At 37.1% G+C, this 20312-nt stretch overlaps 2 protein-coding genes and 1 long non-coding RNA gene across 3 annotated transcripts; all 3 read left to right on the forward strand.

Annotated features, from left to right (window-relative positions):
* The first annotated feature begins 5473 nt into the window (after positions 1-5473).
* LOC118826018 lies at positions 5474-6013 on the forward strand. Its single transcript, XR_005008720.1, has 3 exons — positions 5474-5518; positions 5619-5688; positions 5814-6013. It is a non-coding gene; the product is annotated as an uncharacterized LOC118826018 (long non-coding RNA).
* Positions 6014-6107: 94 nt separating this feature from the next.
* On the forward strand, positions 6108-8501 carry LOC118826067. Its single transcript, XM_036596955.1, has 5 exons — positions 6108-6164; positions 6298-6648; positions 8023-8127; positions 8246-8280; positions 8394-8501. Exons 1-5 carry the CDS (start codon positions 6137-6139, stop codon positions 8499-8501), a joined length of 627 nt encoding a protein of 208 aa, XP_036452848.1. The 5' UTR covers positions 6108-6136.
* A 5644-nt stretch (positions 8502-14145) lies between these two features.
* On the forward strand, positions 14146-17757 carry LOC118826068. Its single transcript, XM_036596956.1, has 6 exons — positions 14146-14149; positions 14256-14325; positions 14460-14813; positions 14941-15291; positions 17169-17276; positions 17696-17757. Exons 2-6 carry the CDS (start codon positions 14286-14288, stop codon positions 17755-17757), a joined length of 915 nt encoding a protein of 304 aa, XP_036452849.1. The 5' UTR covers positions 14146-14149; positions 14256-14285.
* Positions 17758-20312: the final 2555 nt, after the last annotated feature.

A 20312-nucleotide genomic window follows, 5' to 3' on the forward strand; every position in this document is an offset into this window, starting at 1 on the left:
TAAACAGTGGTGGTGATAGGAACCAGGAGTCGTAAAGTCTAGAATACGAGTACAGCAATTTTATTGACTTTCCAATGTCACCAGTGAACCTACATTGGTTTTTATATTTAATGTTCATCAGGGAAACATAATGGTAAATCTGAAAAACACATTTTCATCGGGTACTGTTTTACCTTATAAAGCCCTTATGCACCTCTGCATGCTATGAATGGATTTCAAAAATGACGTTTTAGGCCAAAAACCTTCTCTTACAACAAACATAAAACAATGTCTCATGCATCAAGCAAAGCATTCATAACAATTATCTTTCTGTGAGGGAACAATAAGGGGACATTAAGCTCTTGTTATTTCTCTTGTACGGACCATTTCACATCAGACCACTGTGAAAGGCTTTGTTTACATCTCAACCATTTAATTATGCAGAAAAAAAAAAACAAAAAAAAACAAACAAACAATGGAATTCACCGTAACTGGCACTACACTGGATACTGACGGAGATTCATCATCTTCTACACTTTTTTTCCTTTTCAGTGTCAACAGGTTAGTTTGTAAGAGTAATATATTGAACTGTTTCTGGACCTAAAAATCAGCCTAGCACTGTCTCAGCCTTCTCAGTCACATACTAAGCAAGGTGTCCTTGGCAACGTGTTTTGGAGCAGCAAAGTATAGCATGCTTACTTGCAAATATGAGCAAAGCTTTCGTGCTTTACGGTTTTATTAAAGCATAAAATCAGTGTTTACTGAATTGTTTGTCTTAATAGCTTGTTCATCTTCCTGTGAGGAAACAGAATGAGTAACCAAATAGTGATATCAGTATTCATCTTTTCCAGCTTTTCTCACTCAAATTAGACTTCTAGCTTTCTACCTTAGTGTTCTTTTCTGAAAAGCTTCTAGCAATTTTATTTTCTTCTCAGTTAAAGGACATTGTGCACAAAAGGGTGTTAGGGCTAAGCCTTCAGTTCAGGTCACAAAGGTCAAAACTCTGTTAAATCTCTTTGATAAGCTGCTGCTGTTTTCCATTTCTAACTGACTGAAACCTGTTTAGACTACCTCTCATATTCAAAGTCATTGATGCATCAAGGAGTTCCAGAACTCCTAGAGTTACATGTCTCATGAAACTGGCCCACCTATTGTACATCAAAAGATAACTGGTTGATTCCTCTACCATTCACTTATAATGTTTGCTGTTTATGTAACATGTAAGGCCTTCAGTCCAGCTCCTAAAGGCCTAACCAATGGATTCAGCTTGCTTGTCTAGTTACACAACAATCTTGGACAACTGTCTTTTAGAAAATTTTAACCTTTTTGTTTCCAACTAAATCTTACCAATGAAATAATGGTGAATCTCAATAAATTAAGCACTTACTTACCAATGAATCTCATAGCGATAACAACAGCCCACAGAAATCAATGTGTTCATTGTAAAGTTGTTGAAGAAAGAAATCAAATATGTGAAAATGAAACCAACTCTACTGCTCCCAAAACTTTTTTTGACTTCACCCACAAAGGTTCCATTTAGCAGTATTGTTAAGGTACAGACCTCCAATCACTTTTGCTAAATTACTGTTTTGTTATCCACCCAATGGTCGCAGTCCTGTAACCTTTCAAACCTTTACAAGTTTATCACATGAAAATAAAATACTACAATACTGTGGAATCAATCAGAAGACAAGTGTAGTGAGGCCATGATTTCTGCTCAGAAAATGCTCTTTTAAATGAACAAGGCAGAAAGGCCACTTCAAAAGCAACTGAGACATGTGGCAGGTCTCTCCTAGCCCTACTTTCTCTTATGGATACTAACAGGAACCCACTCTAACTAACCCTAAGCGCAGCACAAAATACCACAATAAACACATAATACATCTCAACCTAAACACACAACAGCACAACAACAATAACAGTCCTCTTTTACTGCGAGCACCCACCTCCCATGAGTTTCTTTGAGTAGAGCTTCTATGCTCATGTGAGGCAGTGGGTCCCATGGCTGCCACCACAATACTAAAATACTATATCTATATAAAAGATCTCCTGCTGGGTGCAGGGATTCTTCTTCTGAAATCTCATTGTTGACAGCAGACAAAAAATTAAACATGAAAAATTTGCATGTATGGCATATCCATCAATGTGAGGTGGGCCTAAAGGCAAAGATTGTACAATCACTGATGTGTTCTGAGGTGAGTGATAGGAGAGGGGCATTTAAGGGGCCAATCAGATTTTCACTGTGCCAACAACTCTGGAGGTTTCCCCACCAGTTAAAAATTGAGTCCTTTTTGATGAAACTATTACTTCTCCATGTGAGCAATTCTTTGTAGAATTCTCTTCTGCAGCCACCAATTGGGGACAAACTTATCACTGCTTACGTTGTAAACTAGAAACAGTAATAAACTAAATATTTTTAATATAACTGCCTTGAAAAGGTTTCAGCTAAAGATCAGTTGGTCACAGTAACTATTCACATCTTTAACCTCTAAATGGTTTATTTTTCATTTATTATCCATATTTTTTATTCAATAATGTAATTAATTAATCTTAAGTCTTTTTATGTAATTATTGTGCATAATTTTGTACCTTATAAAAGAATAAAAAAGTTGTGTCGAGGGTGAGAAAGGCAAGTTTTTCCTAAGAAGCTGTCAAAATTCTGTTTAAGCATCATCTTTTGATGTGGTTGGACGTTTCAGCAGTCTACCCTCTACTGCAGTGTGCGTATCACCTAGACTGTGGTTACTGCTAAATATACACTCAAAGATGGGATATAGTTCACAGGAAGAAAGAAGAAGAAAAGCGCTACAGCATTGTTTTTGGTCACAGCAGTAAAATGCCATAGCATGTTCAGACTGCATACAATGTTATGTTTTACTTTGAAAAGCATGATCCAAATGACAAAGTCTTAACAGACAAAGCACATATCTGTTGATGGGACAAGCCTTGATACATACACACAAGCAAGTTGAATTGCTAAGTGTGAGGAAAGTTTGAAGAATAAGGTTATTATATTTTGGACTTTTATGTGAAAATTAGCCTTGAACCCTCAGCCATAAAGTAAAAGCAGATGATATAATCAGAACAACATCACAGGATATTCACAAAGTGTTTCACTTCATATTTATATCCTGTGATGTCTGCTCATATTTAGTTGGTTATTCATAATGTATGTGTTAATGTGCATCAAAATAACCATAGTAATTATGGTATGGTATGGAATTAACCATAGGCTATTTAAGGATATGCTTATGATGTTAAAAGTATAGAATGATTTTTCAATATTGAGTTTTACAATAGAAACAAACAAGGTTAGATACTCTGGACCTGCTGAGAAAAGAGTGAAAAGTAGCACAAAATTGTTCTCTAAAAATGCTATCCATAAATCTTGGGTATGTTCCCTGGCCCTTGTATCAGTCTGTGACATTGAAATCTTCCTTCTGGTTCTGTACAGGGCCAGCTCTACCAAATTAGCTACATAAGTGGCTGTTTAGGGCCCTGTAGCTGCCATGGGGCCCCCTTACCACTCCTGGGTTATTATTGTAACATCATGTTGTCCATGATGCTTGAGTGAGGGAAAAAAAACTGATTAATCATGTCTCAAAAAAGAATGTATGCATCTGGAACTGAAAAACAGAAAAGAAAAAGATGTGGAGAAAACGCTTAAAGATATTTAAGTTGTAAGTAGTATTTGTGGTGTTAATGTTATGCCATTTGTTTTGACTGGTTATTGGAAAAAATACGTAGTGGATCTGGGGTCTGTCTAATGAAGCAGGTTTAACTTAGACAGGCTTTCTGACTAAGTTTTAGCTTTACAAAACCAAACAAACACACAGTTAAGTCATTTTAAAAAAGGATTTAACAACTCTCTGTTAATCCAGGTTTAGATAGTCAGCCTGTGATTAATCCAGGTTTAGATAGTCAAACTGTGTGTGGCACGGCATGTGCTACTCCGGGCTCAATGAAGACGCTGGAGGCAGGGTTCAGTGTTGCAGCCGCCATATTTATTAACACACAAAATAAACAAACTCCAAACAACCCAAACTAGGCTGGCCACTTTTCAGTGGCTTCAGTCAGCTAGACTTTTCAGTCTTATTCAAGCTTTTCAGCTCTTCAGTCACTGCTGCTGCTCGGCCTCCTCTCTCTCTCTCTGTTCCCTCTCAGCTCTTTAAAATGGCGCTCGAGCCTCCCCGTCACCGCCCCCAGCTTGCAGCTCGGCCGCCCGGGTCGAACGTAAGGTATCCTAAGGCGGCCTCGCTGCGGCACAGGGGGAAGGGCCCGGGCGGCGGAGCTCGGGACTCGCTCTTTGCCTTGGTGCCTCTCGTGGCCGGCACCATCGTCCTCGTCCTCCTCCTCCCGCCGTCACTAGCGTGACCCGCCTCCGTCGGCGGAGCTCGGGCTTTGCGCTCCGCCCCTCCCCACTCGCGGCTCTTTCCCTGCCGTCCTCGCCAAGGTTCGTCGCCGCTGGGTGTTCGGGCCCCGCCTTCCCGCCGGCTCTCGCGGCCGTCATCGTCGGGGCCCGGGGGGCGGGCGCATGCCACGCTGTGATTAACAAAGATTAAGATACTCAGACTGCGATTAATCCAGGTTTAGTTACTCAGACTGTGATTAATCCAGGTTTAATTACTCAGACTGTGTTTAATCCAGGGTTACATACTAAGACTGCAAATAATCCAGGTTTATATATTCAGGCTGTGATTAATCCAGGTTTATAATCATTTGGCTGTGATTAATAGAGTTTTAGATAGTCAGACTGTGATTAATAGAGGTTTAGATATTTGGACTGTGATTACACCAGGTTTAAGTATTTAAACCTGATTAATTTAAACCTGATTAATTAATACTCAGACTGTGATTAATCCAGGTTTAGATATTTAGATTGTTATTAATCTATGTTTAGATACTCATGCTGTGATTAATCCCAGTTTAGATACTCAGACTGTGATAAATCTAGGTTTTGATACTTTGACTGTGTTTAATAAGTCAGGCTGTGATTAATCCAGGTTTAGATACTCAGACTGTGATTAATCTGGGTTTAGATTCTCAGACTGTTACTAATCCAGGTTTACATATTCAAACTATGATTAATCCAGGTTTACATATTCAAACAGTGATTAATAAAGGTTCAGATAGTCAGGCTGTTATTAATCCAGGTTTAGATAGTCAGGCTTTGATTAATCCAGGTTTAGATACTCAGACTGTTATTAATTCAGGTTTAGAAAGTTAGCCTGTAATTAATCCTCAAGCATGTACACAAGCAAGTGTGATGTTTATGATGACCAGACAAGCAAAATGAGAAATTCTTGAAATTCAGTTGTAGTTAATTTGATGTGCTTTGGCCATACCAGATCCACAGCAGTAGTGATTTGCATATTAATATATGTTTTTATGAAACACCAGCGTGAGTGGTCAGGGCCCGAGTCTACATCCTGTTATGGGAACCAATCAGCTTTAAGCACAGAGATATAAAACTGCTCTTGTACAAGTTTTGCACACATTTTAGCTACGTTGTGAAAGGTCACTTTGTCCTTCAAAATCTGTAAGTTACTTCACACAATTAACTGAATTCTGGATACATAGGATTGTATATATTATTAATATCATTATTATTATTACCAGAATTTCTACATTTTTTTCAGGAGATACGCTACTTGAAGAGGTCGACAATGATACGATTTTGTGCACTTGTTTTCCTCTCAACAGCATTAGGTACTGTTTCAGCTTTTTCTTTAGTTTTCAGTATTAATGAAGTTCATTTTGTCTATCTTACTTGGAATCCAAGTGAAGTGCTGTAAAATCTACATAAAAGAGTTCTTCGTTGTTTTGCCTTTTAGGTGGCACTTCGAAGATTGACATTCTGTGTCTGAATGGACTGAAGTATATTCTTGAAGGGGGAAATATTAAACTGACTTGCTTTTTTTCATCTGCTGATGCATCAGCGACTGCATGGTTCAAACAGACTCCAGGAGAAAAGCCTCTTCTCATTGCTTCTGTGTTTCGTTCTGCACCAGTTACATATCATAATGATTTTTACAAGAGCGGCCGCTTTAATGCAGTAAGAGAAAAAAGCAGTTTTAATCTGAGTATCTCAAATGCAGAACCATCTGATTCAGCTACATATTACTGTGCAGTTGCATATTACACAGATATTAGCTTAATGGACTGCACAGTTTTAGTCCTCAAAGGTAGGTGTTAGTCTACTACAGTCTGCTTTTATTAAATACAATCAATTTGGAAACCAAGATCTTTCTACATCATAAATCTGATCTCTGATCTTTACATTTTATTCAATAATCAGTAACATTTTTCTCTCTTTAGGTTCATCTTCAAGTCTCTCTGCTGTTCTCCAGCCTCCTGTATCAGATCCTGTTGAACTGGGAGGAGATACAACTTTGCAGTGTTCAATACTCACAGATACGTCTGCAGGAGAACACAGTGTGTACTGGTTCAGACATGGATCAGGAGAATCTCATCCAGGAATCATTTACACTCATGGAAACAGGAGTGATGAGTGTAAGAAAAGCTCTGAGACTGATTCTCCTACACAGAGCTGTGTCTACAAACTCCGCAAGAGAAACCTCAGCCTCTCTGATGCTGGAACTTACTACTGTGCTGTGCTCACGTGTGGAGAGGTCATCTTCGGGAACGGAACTAAACTGGACTTCATAGGTAAGATCATATACTTTAAGTTCCTTTAAAGCTCAACCTATGCTCTCAGAAAAGCGGTCACTGCAGTGTCACACCTAAAGGGTACGTCTTAAGAACCTTTGGTTAGGAAACACACATCCCCATCTTAATTCCATGCACTGTATTGTACTTTTCTATTTAAAAATCTAAATTATGAAAAGGTAAAAATATGAACATTTCTCTAGGACAGGGATCAGCAACATGTGGCACCTGAGCCACATGCAGCTCTTTAACTGTCATGTTGCGGCTCCACAGCAGAATTAGATTTTTAGGTAAAAATAAAATAATCCTGCTTTGCAGTAAAATAAAGCTCTGTTCTAACACAGTTTCAGCAATAAATCGTCTTAAACACTGGAATTACAGTAGCCTGTAACTGCTAATTCACTAACCTTTAACCCTGGTGCGCAGACTGCTAGACACTATAGCAACGCAGACAAGTCTTGCCTAGCTAGTAGCTAACAAAACTGCAAAGAAAAAGATTTATGACAAACAAACTTATTTACACTTGTAATCATTCCAGCTTCTTGTTCGAATTTTCCCGTTCCCCCTTAAAGGGTGCAGCAGTTATATTCTGGCGCCTCAGACTTAGATACTCAGGTGGAACAGGAAAACTGAAGCTGGTGAATGACAAGCTGACTTTGGACTCATAAAAAGTCTAACATTAAGAGACATTTTACTTTTGCGTAAAAGTTTCCTGCTGGAGATGTGAGAAAAGCAGCTATAGCTGAGCTAAAGCTTAAAGCAAAGCAAAGTAAGTCAGTGTTTTCGTTGATATTATTTAGCCTATGCTAAATATACTGAGACATATTTACAGCCAAGATCGTAAAATGGACAATGTTGCAGCTCCGAAGGTGGTTTGATTTTTGTTGAAGGGACAAAATGGCTCTTCTTAACATTTGGGTTGCCGACTCTTGCTCTAGGGAAAGTGAATATAATGTTGCTTTGTACGTTTAGACGTTAAGACCATTGTTGTACCATTGCGAGTACATTTAACTGGTTTGTGCATGTGCTGTACCCTTTTTCTGACAATGTAATTTTTTGTCTGAAAGTCTGTCACAGTAAAATTTTGAAATTTAATTCTCTTTGTCATTCTTTTTTTATAATGACACAGGATATGGATTTATGCAGTGTTGAGAGCCTAAAAGATTTTTCCTCTTCTGTTGTGTAACAGAAAAACAGGTTCTCTATGACGGCCATTTAAATCTATTTGTCTTAGAATTCTAGATCCATTTATATCATTATATAAATCTGAAACAGTACAGTTTTATACTCAGAACTGTACATATTTTTTTTTCTTTATATCAGAGTCTTACATTTTGATAAAGTTATAAAGTTGATCTTTCTTGCTTATTATAGAAAAAGGTGCTTTGGACCCAACTATTGTCATGTTAGTGGTGTCAAACATCATCTCTCTGAGTGTGGCTTTATTTGTGTGCAGAAAACACAGCAGTCATCATAAAGGTAGGTTTCATTTCTGAAACTGATATTATTATTAATATCTAATGTTAGTGTATGAATGCAGTGAACTATAATAGTGTAATCCTGCATGTTTGAATGATTTACTTGTTATTTGTTGAAGATGCTGCTGAACGTCACACAGTTCATGCATATCAGGTAATTAATTCACTTTAAATCTTTTCTGATAAACTCGACTATGAGGCTACAGAATGTCTGATTATGCAGTGAAACTGTGAAATACAGTGTAATGATTCAGTCTCTTTCTGCAGGCTGCATGTGATGAAGCTTCATACTTTGCAGCAGAGAATTTCAGCAATGAAAAACAGCAGAAGACTGAAGATGTGAACTCAAAGGTCATTTATTACCAACAAAAATGAACTTTCTAAAGACTCTCTCCCGCTTTCCATGCTACTGTAATGATGCAGACTGAGGAATAACTGCAGTATTTTAATGTATATTACTCTTATTGTTGTTTTGTTGTTGTTGTGGTTTTACATGATGGGACCAAATAATAATTACTAAATAAGACTAATAAAATGAATACATTTCTATAATAATCATGGAAATTGTCCTTTTAATTTCTAAAATAAATTTAAGTTCAGCAAGCTTTCTGTATGTGTGTGTGTGGGTGTGTGTTTATGTGTGATTGTTGGAGAGAGAAAGAGAAAGAGAGAGAATAACACTTAAGAGACACTGAGATGATTCACTGAATTTTTTTTGTGTAACTGTTCGGAAGACCTTACTTACGCAAGTGCAAGTAAGGTTTATTAAGTCTTTTCCGATAGATATATGCTGATAGTCATGATGATCACACAACCTTAAAAATCAGAAGCAATTCTATAATCAATATCCAGGTAACTTGGAGGTGGTTAGGAATGAATAGTGTTATTCTGTTGGTAAATGTCCCTTCAGCACACGTTTGAGGCCTGTACCTCTATCTAACCACTACGAAATTAGTTAAAGACGTGTCCTAACAACATGCCTTTGGAACGCTACCTCTAATTTACACCTAGTTTTAGGAGACCATTGCCTTTTTACCCTTAGACTGCACCTCTGCCCTTTTAAGTGAGCTTGGCTTCAAAGAGTTTCATCATTATTGGTCGCGCTCTCTAGTGCAGTAATGCTTCCTGTGGAGATTTCGCCTCAGTAACTCTGACCTATCACAGACACACACATCACCACAGCAGCGGAAACCCTGCTGTTAAGACACAGGTTGTGTTTATTTCAAACAATAATGTGTTGGCAGTAAGGCGCACTAATAAATCCTAAGTTTTTGTTACTGTAAAATCAGCGATTTGTGTGAGGTGATGTGGATGTGTTGAAGAGACCGCCTGCTTAAACAGAGGCATAACTCATTCTTTACTAGTACTTAGTGTAGTGAATAAAACCACAGCTCTGTTGCTGGAGATCGGGGTTCATTTCTCCATGCAGAAAATTCAATAAGACACAAGAGGCCGTACTTTCGGTTACTTTGAGATGTTCATTCAGGTTCAGGTTGCCCTTTTTCCCTTGAGCCTGCCCTTCAAAATGTTTGGGCCCAGGTCTGTGAATATATATTTTGCTCATAGTAAGTTGATTTCTGGAAAACAGTTTTGTAGAAACTGTTATTTGGCCATTTCTCCTATATTAGCCGTCTTGGTTTTGTTTCAGTCTCAACATAATTTTGACTCAGACTTGTCTCCATCTGAGGGGAATGTGGACTCGGAAACTATTCTGGAGATCAGACAAATGCAAAAGTGCAGTGCCTCCATCAGATGTAATTGGAAACTGAACTTTTTATCATTACTGAACATTAAAAATACCTTCAAACAGAGTAAAACAGTCCTTTCTCTACGTTTATTTGTACTGTTTACATAAAATCAGTTCACTGCCAGTTGAAGATCCTATTGATATTTCCATGATGGATTAACTGAATATTATTTGTTTGTTGATGTTCATTGGTTCCAAAGCCCTAGAAAAGAAGAAACAGGAAATTACCGCACCGTCATTTGCTTTCAAAAGTTGTAATGCAAAGTTGGACTAAGACTGTGATCTGATAATAATTAATAATATTTTTAAACTGTGTATTATTTAAAATATTGTAGTGTTAACAGAAGTAGAAACACAAAGGTAGCCATGATCTGCTGTCATAAGTTCTCTTTATTGAACACCATGGCAGAAAGTGGCACATGCAGAATACCGAACTCACGGTGGCCCCCCTCACAAACAAAACCACACATTAGCGCACTGCCCAACACATAACAACACATAAAACACTTAAATATAACTATATATAACAAGTTACAACACCAAACAACACAAGTCTCTTTTTGGGAGGACTACCATGAGCCTTTGGGGGTGGCCATCTGCCTAGCCACACCTCCAGAGTCTCTCAGCACCAGTGCCAGCCAGTAGCGGGATGCTAAAATATACAACATATAAGATATACAAACCCAATTCCAAAAGCAGTTGGGACAATATGTGCCATGCTAATAAAAACAGAAAGCAGTATTTAATAAATCCTGTTTAACCTTCATTAAATTAAAAATAGTACATACACATAATATTTGATGTTTTATTTTATGAACTTGATAGTTTCTTGTAAATGCCTGCTAATTCCAAATTTGATGCCTACAACAAGTTTCAAAATATTGGGACAGTAACATATTTACCAGTGTTACATCACGGAAAAAAGCAGATTTTTTTGCCATTATTCTGTTTATACAGTTCTTCAGCTGTGCAACACTCCAGGTCCTTTATTGTTGTGTTTTGCACCCATTTTTAGTGAGAGACAGGTCTGGACTGCAGGAGAGCAAGTCTGGTACGTTTGCTTATGGACTGCGCAGCCATGCTGTTGGTATGTCCGGAATGTGGCTTGGTGTCATGTTGAAGTAAGCATAGATGTCCCTAAAAGACATAATCTAGATGTGCAGTACCCCCATACCATGACAGATCCTGGCTTTTGAACTTTACACTCATAACAATCTGGATGGCCCAGAGAACACAGTGTCCATTATTACTATAAATAATTTAAAAGGTTAACTTGTCAGACATTTCCACAGCATTAGTCCATTTCAGATGAACCCAGATAAGTTGGCAGCATTTCTGGCCTCTGCTGTGCATAGTACAGTCTTAATATTACAGCAGTGGTTACTGTTTACTGACAATGGTTTGTCAAAGCATTCTTGAGCTTATGTGCTGACATTCATCACAGAAGCCAGATTTAATGCAGTGCCATCTGAGGGATCACAAGCAGTCAGTTTTGGTTTTCAACCTTCCCTTTGCTGCCAGAGATATCTCTGGATTCTCTGAATGTTTTGATGATATTATGTATGTATTATGTAGTATTATTATAACTGAAGAGAGTAAAATACCTAAAATCCTTGCCATCATTTACTGAGGAAAGTACTTCTTAAACTGTAGGCTTTTTGTTGATGCAGTTTTTGTGGTGAGTATTGACCCATCTTCGCTGATGAAGTGCTCAGCCATTCATGGACACTGTGTTTATGCCCAAGCATGGCTGCATCAGCTGCTTAAGATTTTTTTTTTTTTGAACATTTAAAAAAATTCCTCATCTTAATCTGCCCTGTCCCAACTTTTTTTTTTCTGAAACGTGTTGCAGACATCTACTTCTGAACGAGTGTATGTTTACAAAAACAATGAAGTTGACAAGATTACATTACATATCTTGTCCTTGTACTGTTTTTGTTTAAATGAAGGTCAAAGTGGATTTACAAATTACTCTTTTACCCATACTGTCCTAACTTTTGTTGGAATTGAGTTTGTACTGTTATTTATTAATATGCAGGGTTAGGATAGCTACTGGAAAATTAGTAGTTAGCTACTTTGTAGCTACTTTCCCAAAATTTGTAGCTAGTTACAATTTAGCTACTTTTCCAGAAAAAAAAGTATTGGCTACTTTTTAGCTACTTTTTGAAAAGTAGTGCACTACTTTTTAGCTACTTTCAAAGCGTGATCGTCAGAATGTTTGTGAATCTCCACCTGACACACCAAAGAAGCCCAATTGACAATGTGAACAAGACACTGCATTTAATCATGTACCAGAAAGAAACATACAATTGAAAAGCTGCAAATATACAAAAAGATCACCAAAAAGTGTAAACAACAATCAAACTTACACAACCAAAGTCTTAATATCAACATAGACTAAGTAACGACAAAGTCAATGATTCCAGGGTTTCCTAACAAAAATCAACAAAAATAACCAAATACAAACCAAACAACTTTGTGCAAAGCATAACTGTTGAAATAAAACTGCTTCAATTTAAACATTTCAGCAAGATATTTACACACATGACATTCAGAGTCATTTAAACTTCAGCAGCACTTTAGCCTTAAAATTCTTATCAGAGCCTCTGGCTCTGTTTGAGTGAGAATCAGACCTGAATAATCTCTCCACTGCTGCAGAGCTGTTGCGGCTCCACAGCAGAACTAGATTTTTAGGGAAAATAAAATAATCTCCTTTACTATAAAATCATTGTAACACACAGTTCTAACACAGTTTTCACAATAAATGGTCTTAAACGCTGGAGTTAATGCATAACTGCTAATTCACCAACCTTTAACGCTGAAGACTGACGCGCAGACTGCTGGACACACAGCACTGCAGACAACGAAAAGGCAAAGAGAGACATTTAACACGACCATAATTTAGAGATGAATGGACTTATTTTCATTTATAATCACTCTAGCTGGTTTTTATAATACGTTTAATCTGCAGCAACTCGCGAAGCTGAAGACGCTTCTCATTCTCTTGCTTTTTGTTCTAATTCTCCCGATCCACCTTAAATGGTGCAGCAGTACAATCTGGCACTTCAGGCACCATTTAAGGTGGAATGGGACAATTCGAATGAGAGGCCGGTGAATGAGAAACTGACTTCAGCGTTGTAAAAGTCTAACGCTGAGAGACATTTTACAAGAAACTTGCAGAAAAGTTTCCTGATAGGTGCGAGAAAAGCGGAGCAAAGTAAGTCTGCGTTTTCTTTTATATTATTTTTAGCCTGAACTAGATTAGCACACTCTGAGACTGATTTACAGCCAAGATGGTAAAACGGACATAAAATGTTGAGCCTCCCAAAGTGGTTTCATTTTTGTTGGAAGGACAAAATGGCTCTTCTTAACATTTCGGTTGCAACCCCTGAGTTAAGCCTACTAGTAAGGGGTGATCAGTGCGTGACCATTTGCTCGAATTGTCGGCGGCCCAGTTAACGACCGCATTCTATGGCACAGATTTTGCACGGATTTCCTGAAGCCTGTAGCGAAATTGTAGTGAAAATTATCATTATAGCTAAACAAAAATTTATAGGCCCTACAGCTATGAGCTACATTTCATAAAACTGTAGTTGATACAGCTATTAGCTACGAAAATTTGCAGTTATCTACAAAAAATAGCATGCTACTTAGCTCCTCCCCCATCCCTGTTAATATGTATAATGTATAATGAATGGTAGTAAATGGCTTGTCTTGGTCTCTCTGCTCTTGGTCTGGATGACTGCAAAGTCTTGGCCTTAACACAAAAACACCTCTAGTGGTCTTGACTACAACACTACTGGAAAGAAATATCTGTATGTAAGCTGTTGTGGTATTTAATCATATTCATGATCTGTCATTGTGCACTCACTGAATATGAAGTAAATATTTATGAATTCAGAAAAAAAATCGGTAACTAGTTACTGTAATGAAAACTACAACTTCACTTTATTCTACTATTTCATTTTATGTTGTTTGTCAGTTTTTACATGTGATTTAAACTGTTGATTGTGAATCTGTTATATACATTTGTATTATATATGTCGAGTTGGATTCCTTTGGAAAAACCAGGTTTGTTACACAGCACTAGTGATTTGCATATTAAGTTCCATATTTATACCCATTGATGTAATTGGTTGGGGCCCAATTCAAATTCCTGTTATGGGAGCCAATCAGCTGTTAGCTCAGAAATATAAAGCTGCCCTTGTAGAAGTTTTGAGTACAGAGTGATGCATGCATTACCTACATCTCAGACGTTTACTCCTGCCCAGAAACTGTAGGTGAGCTCACATAATCAACTTAATTCGAGTGTTTTTGTTAAAACATTATTTACTAATCATTTACTAAACTGTTCATAAAGTGCAACTGCTTTTGTTTTTCAGAGCATATATTACTTGAAGAGTTTGGCAAAGATGAGATTTTGTGTACTTGTTTGGTTCTTAACAGCATTAGGTACTGTTTTATCTTTTTTCCAACAGTAAAACATTCATGTTTTTATGAATGCGGCCATAAAACTTGTGGTTTGCTGATCTAATTTTCATAAATTTTTATCAATTTAAGAAAAAGAATGTCCCTTTTTCTTTTAGGTGGCACCTCAAAGATAGACATTCCTTGTCTTAATGGACTGAAGTACATACAGATCGGAGAAAACATTAATCTGAATTGTTTTTTTCCATCTGTTGATGCATCAGCGTCTACTGCATGGTTCAAACAGACTCCAGGAGAAAAGCCTCTTCTCATTGCTTCTGCTTTTCACACTGTAGACATTAAATATCATAATGATTTTGACAAGTGCGGCCGCTTTAATGCAGTAAGAGAAAAGAGCAGTTTTAATCTGAGTATCTCAAATGCAGAACCGTCTGATTCAGCTACATATTACTGTTCTGTCGCATTTTATTCAGACACTGCATTATCAGACTGTACAGTCTTAGTGCTCAAAGGTAGGTGCTACTCTACTACATTGTTTTTTGATTAAACAACATCAGTTTTGAAATCTACTTTTTTTTCTACAATGTAAACCTAAATCTACACCTCATTCAATAATCAGTAACATTTTTCTCTCTTTAGGTTCATCTTCAAGTCTCTCTGCTGTTCTCCAGCCTCCTGTATCAGATCCTGTTGAACTGGGAGGAGATACAACTTTGCAGTGTTCAGTACTCACAGATACGTCTGCAGGAGAACACAGTGTGTACTGGATCAGACATGGATCAGGAGAATCTCATCCAGGAATCATTTACACTCATGGAAACAGGAGTGATGAGTGTAAGAAAAGCTCTGAGACTGATTCTCCTACACAGAGCTGTGTCTACAAACTCCCCAAGAGAAACCTCAGCCTCTCTGATGCTGGAACTCACTACTGTGCTGTGCTCATGTGTGGAGAGATCATCTTTGGGAACGGAACTAAACTTGGTTTTACAGGTAAGTGCAAGTATTTTCAATCTCATAAAGTAGCCTTAAGGACGACCAGGTACAAAATGTGGGGGAGACCAGTGTTGGGGTATTAGAGCCTACATGCAGTAGTTTAAACTAAAACTAGATGGAGGAAGTATGTCCATATTGAGAGCTATCTTATTGTCAATATGACTTAAAAATCAGTATTAAAAACTCAATACAGTATTAGTGACAAGAAGTGTCCTGTGTTCTGATACACATTCAGTATAGAATAGCAGCTTGAAGATTGTTAATAGTAAGAATCAATTTCTTGTCAATTGCAGTAACGAGTTTTGTTCCACTGTCTGTCACTGAAATACAATAAAGTGCTCTATATTAATGTGATATAAAAATAATTAAAGTACAGTGCACTGTACTTCACAAAAAGTGTTTTAACTTAGTTACTGTGCTGCCTTACATATTTGAGTTAAGTGAATTTCAAAAACAAATTGACCAAGTATAAAACACAGATTCTTGAAGTGTTAACTTTTCTAAATTAAAAGAACATTTTTTTACAGTGCCAAGATTCTGTTGCATTAACTGAACATTTAGCTCATATTTAGCTCACATTAATTTATAATAGTGGATCAGAACACAGGTAATCCTACAGGTAATTACCTCATAGCTAATCCAGTTCATGACATGCAAGACTGAATTCACTCCGAGTAAACAGGCAGTGTGTATATCAGTAATCTGTTAGGGGAAATATAATTAGAGTGTTAAATTGCAGATAGTCGATATCTCTTTAGCGACTCAGTCTTTCTGAATTAAGTGATATTAATCCTTTAGTCAGGAATTTCTTCACTCAGATGGCCACCCTCACAATGATAGTGTGACATCACTAAATCTGAATCAAAATCTTGATTTGCTAAGTACCAGATATACAAGGAATTTCTCTTTGTGCAGGTGTCAACATGAAAGTAGATCCAATAGAATAAATAAAGAAGATACAGTGGAGTCCAAAAGTCTGATACCACATTGACAATCTGGGATTCTTTTCCAATTGAACCTGGAAATAAACAACAGCAAGTTTCAGAATTTTTAACATTTTTAAACAAATATAGTTATGAAAAAGGTCAGATTTTTTTCTTATCTGCTCCATTGAAGTTTGTAATTTACTAACAGGTTGATTTGATTTGCTCTTGGCTTTTGGCACAAACATGTGGAGTTTATGACAACTCGAGCGTACACTGCAATTAATGTACCAAATACCAAATAAGAAATGCTCAAGGGGTTGTACTTTTCACTCAAATAGTTATGGCAATATATAGCAGCAGTTTAAAGCAGAGGGAAGTGAGAAGGGTCCCTGATTAGGAGGATTATGGCCTGGCGAAAGAAGCTGTGGAGGTGGCAGTTGGTCTGCGATTGGCTGTCGGTGTGAAAGATTTTGTGTAAAAATCATTTCAATAATAAAATAAAAGCACTAAGTCATCAGTTACACAAGTTATGCATCCCAAAATTATCACTTGATTTCAAAAGGTAGGACAGACATACCCATCCCCATTTTTCTCAAGCTGCTGTGAGATAAAAAAAGTTATTTTCTTCTCTTCTGCTGTGCAGCTGGATTGATAAACAGTTGTGGTCTGTCATGTAGCCATTTATAATTTACATTGATTTTACACTGTGGATTCAATTATATGAAAATTATATTTAGTATTATGTTTTTAGCTTCTTCTTTAACATTTTTAAAATTAGTATGTCTTTTTCTGCATCACATTCATCACAGATTTTCCATTATATTATAAAGATCTGATAGGCTTCAGCTCCCCCCACGACCCAGAAGGATAAGCGGCTTAGAAAATGTGTGTGTGTGTGTGTGTGTGTGTGTGTGTGTGTGTGTATAACGATCTGCTTTCTTCTTGCAGAGAAAAGTGTTTTGGACCCAGCCATTCTTGGTTTAGCAGCATCAAACATCATCTTCCTGGCTGTGATTTTATTTCTGTGTAGAAAATTATACAACAGTCATCATAAAGGTAGGATTTTACCCCTGAAACTGATATGATTGTCCAATTTTCATTGTTAATACATTTTGTGTTTTATTTACAAGCTGTGATTTTCTGTGCTACTTTATTACTTTTGTTCTTTGTTAAAGATGCTGCTGAGGGTCACACAGTCCAAAGTAAATCAGGTGATTCATTTATTTTCTTCTAAGTGTAAGTGTACCAGTGTAGTGTAAAACAAAGTTTGAAGATAAATATATGAAGCGTATAAACAGTAGAGTTTATAGTTATTATAAAATATAAAAGAAGTGTGCTGTCTGAATTTTAGAATCACTCTTACCTTCAGATATCACCTCCCTGCACCTCAGAATACTGTGAAATGTGATTTTGCTCACTATGTGTGTTGTGGGATCTTCTAACTCTTCTGATAAACTCTCATTTTGTTCCTCTAGTTTTGCAGTTAAACATGTTAAACACTGTTTTCTTCTTCAGGGTCAATGTGATGAAGCTTTGAACTATGCAGCACTGAGTTTCTCTAATAAACCACCGTCATCCAGAGGAACTAGAAGAAAACAGAAGCTTAAAGACACTGAAGTTTACTCTCAGATCAAACATCCCCAATAAAGCTGAGTTACTGAACTGAAAATCTACAGAATCCTCTCACCCTTTTTTATGTAATGTAATGTTTTCTGACAGAGGCCTAACAAATTATTACAGTAATGCTGTGTCTTTCTATAATTTGTGAAATAAGATATCAGACACTTTTCAGCTTACTTCCTTATTCTGTGTATAGGGATGAGGGATCACCGAAATGCTGTTAGGCTTCATTAAAGCTGTTCCTAGAGGTGTTGTCAGCACTGTCAGTCAAGTACAGAATACTGCAGGACTTAACAAACACAAGCACATCTATGATCAACAACTAGATGACCTGCATGAAGATCAGAAAGGAGCACTAAGAAGTAGGGAATACATGCAGACAGGAAACCACAGGACAAAATACTGATCACAACATAACTGCAGGTGATAATTAGTGGCTAGAAAAAGACATGGGTGTGTATAAATAGTGTGAAAATGAAGATGGAGTAATTACTTATAACATCAAAAAGGATCTGTTTATCAACTGATGATATTTGACATTTGGTTTGATACAGCGTGATCCAGTCCTAATTTTATTTATTGCTAAAGACAATCAGAGCAAGATACTAAAGATTTTTGGGTGTGAACGCTTTTGACTTGTTTATCTGTATGTTACATCTTTCAGCCTAATTCTAAAGTCTGGAACGTTGTACACACATATGTACACACATATGTGTGCATATGAATGTAGTGTAGTTTCAGGTATACACTTTCTGTCTTCTATGACTGTCATTATGAGAAACTGATCAGCCTGTTTTCTTTTTTGTGGTTTCTATTAAATCATCCGTCTTATCATTGACATTAAAGATAACTTTAAGCATTTCAAAAATTTGCTGTGTTCTTTTCTGGCAAGTTGCTTTTCTCTAAGTAAACCAACAGAAAATGTGCACAGAATAAGCTCTTTTCTTCAGGGTTCTTTTTGACCCTGTTTATACCGGGTTGTTTCATGTGTACTGAGAATTATATCATGACAGTGATACACACACATATACATTAAAATGCAAGTGTAAATGTGCCCAATTACATATTTAAAACAAACTTAAATCTGATCGCTTAAACCACTTCAAATCGTGATCTGAAATACAAAATGTGTAAATGCATCTGTTTCTACAAGACAGATCTGACAAACAGAGCCCCTCCCAACATTGTGAAGACACCTCCCCTGGTTTTCTGCATATGGAAGAGGGACCACCCCCTGGCCTGCTGCCATTTAACATGTGCAGAGCTGCTCCTTTCAGTTCAGTTCCTGACATGAGTTGCCCTTATGACTTGAACGTTGACCAGCCCTGCATGCTTAGATATTTAGTTTAACTAAAGCTAGATAAAGCATCAGTAAGTAAAGCACTAGTTTGGTTAATGTATACTTCATCTTGTCATTATTCACCGTCTTACTACAAAATGTTACAGATCAATGAATCTAAACAGCTGCCTTCTTGTAAACTTTGAAAAAGAAAAATGGCCTACAAAACTGGCGAATATAAAAGCAAAAGCAATGTTTTGAATAGAGCAGGAAGAAACTGGTAAAACATGCAATTGGCTGTCATGTTATAAGGTGACTTGTACATGTCGAGCCACATAGCAATCAACGGACTAACTGGAGACCCGTTTCTTAACCACGTGTAAATACAGTCTATATACAAGTCCAGATGTAAACAGGATCTTTAATTCAGGTTATGATTTTCCATGTGAGCAGTGTTTAATGTGATTGTCTTTTGTAGCTACCAGTGCTCGGCTCCTCTGGTGCAGAGAAAACAAAGAGCATCTGAACCTGCAATTCTGTGATGTGATTTCTCAGAGCAGCTGTGACCACAACTGCCAGTGCCCAGCTGCCAGTGTCAGTGTCAAAGTCAGTGCCCCCTGTTCAGCTCATCTTCTAGAAAGAGGAGCAGCATCCTGTCTACATGGAGAATTCAGGTTATGCTTTATTAAATAACACTGCAGCATGTCAATGAAAATGTTTCAGTTAAAGATTAGATCAGAGGAAAGTATTCACAGATTATACTCCTAGAAACCTTATAATTCAGTTATTATTCTTAAGGTTTCACTGGTCAGTCACTACAGTGAAATATCTAGTAACTACTATACAACTGATGTATAAGGTATATATATATATATATCTATGAGAGTGAGGCAGGGATGTTCAGATGTTCACTTTTTTTAAGAAGCTGTTAAAGTTCTGTTTAATCGTTTGATGTGGTTGGAAGTTTCAGCAGTTTGTCCTTTACTGCAGTATGTGTCTGTCATTTAGACTGTGGTCACTGCTAAACATATACTCAAACATAGGATATAGTTCATGAGTAAAGAACACATTTACAGTGTTTTTCTATGTTAATTATTGCTATTATTAATGTTTAGCAAACTGTTGTTGTCTTAAAGAAAACGGACTGTGTAAAAGGTTGCATTAGTCTTAACAGATAAGGTAACAGATACCTT

Source organism: Colossoma macropomum, unplaced genomic scaffold (assembly GCF_904425465.1).
Source record: "Colossoma macropomum unplaced genomic scaffold, Colossoma_macropomum, whole genome shotgun sequence".
Taxonomy (NCBI): domain Eukaryota; kingdom Metazoa; phylum Chordata; class Actinopteri; order Characiformes; family Serrasalmidae; genus Colossoma; species Colossoma macropomum.

Excerpts from the sequence above, each read along its gene's own strand:
- LOC118826067 (XM_036596955.1), top strand. The coding sequence starts at position 6,137 with ATGGACTGCACAGTTTTAGTCCTCAAAG. Across the intron at positions 6,165-6,297 it reads CACAGTTTTAGTCCTCAAAG|GTTCATCTTCAAGTCTCTCT; the intron begins GTAGGTGTTAGT and ends TTCTCTCTTTAG. Across the intron at positions 6,649-8,022 it reads AACTAAACTGGACTTCATAG|AAAAAGGTGCTTTGGACCCA; the intron begins GTAAGATCATAT and ends TGCTTATTATAG.
- LOC118826068 (XM_036596956.1), top strand. The coding sequence starts at position 14,286 with ATGAGATTTTGTGTACTTGTTTGGTTCTTAACAGCATTAG. Across the intron at positions 14,326-14,459 it reads TTGGTTCTTAACAGCATTAG|GTGGCACCTCAAAGATAGAC; the intron begins GTACTGTTTTAT and ends TTTTTCTTTTAG. Across the intron at positions 17,277-17,695 it reads ATACAACAGTCATCATAAAG|TTTTGCAGTTAAACATGTTA; the intron begins GTAGGATTTTAC and ends TTGTTCCTCTAG.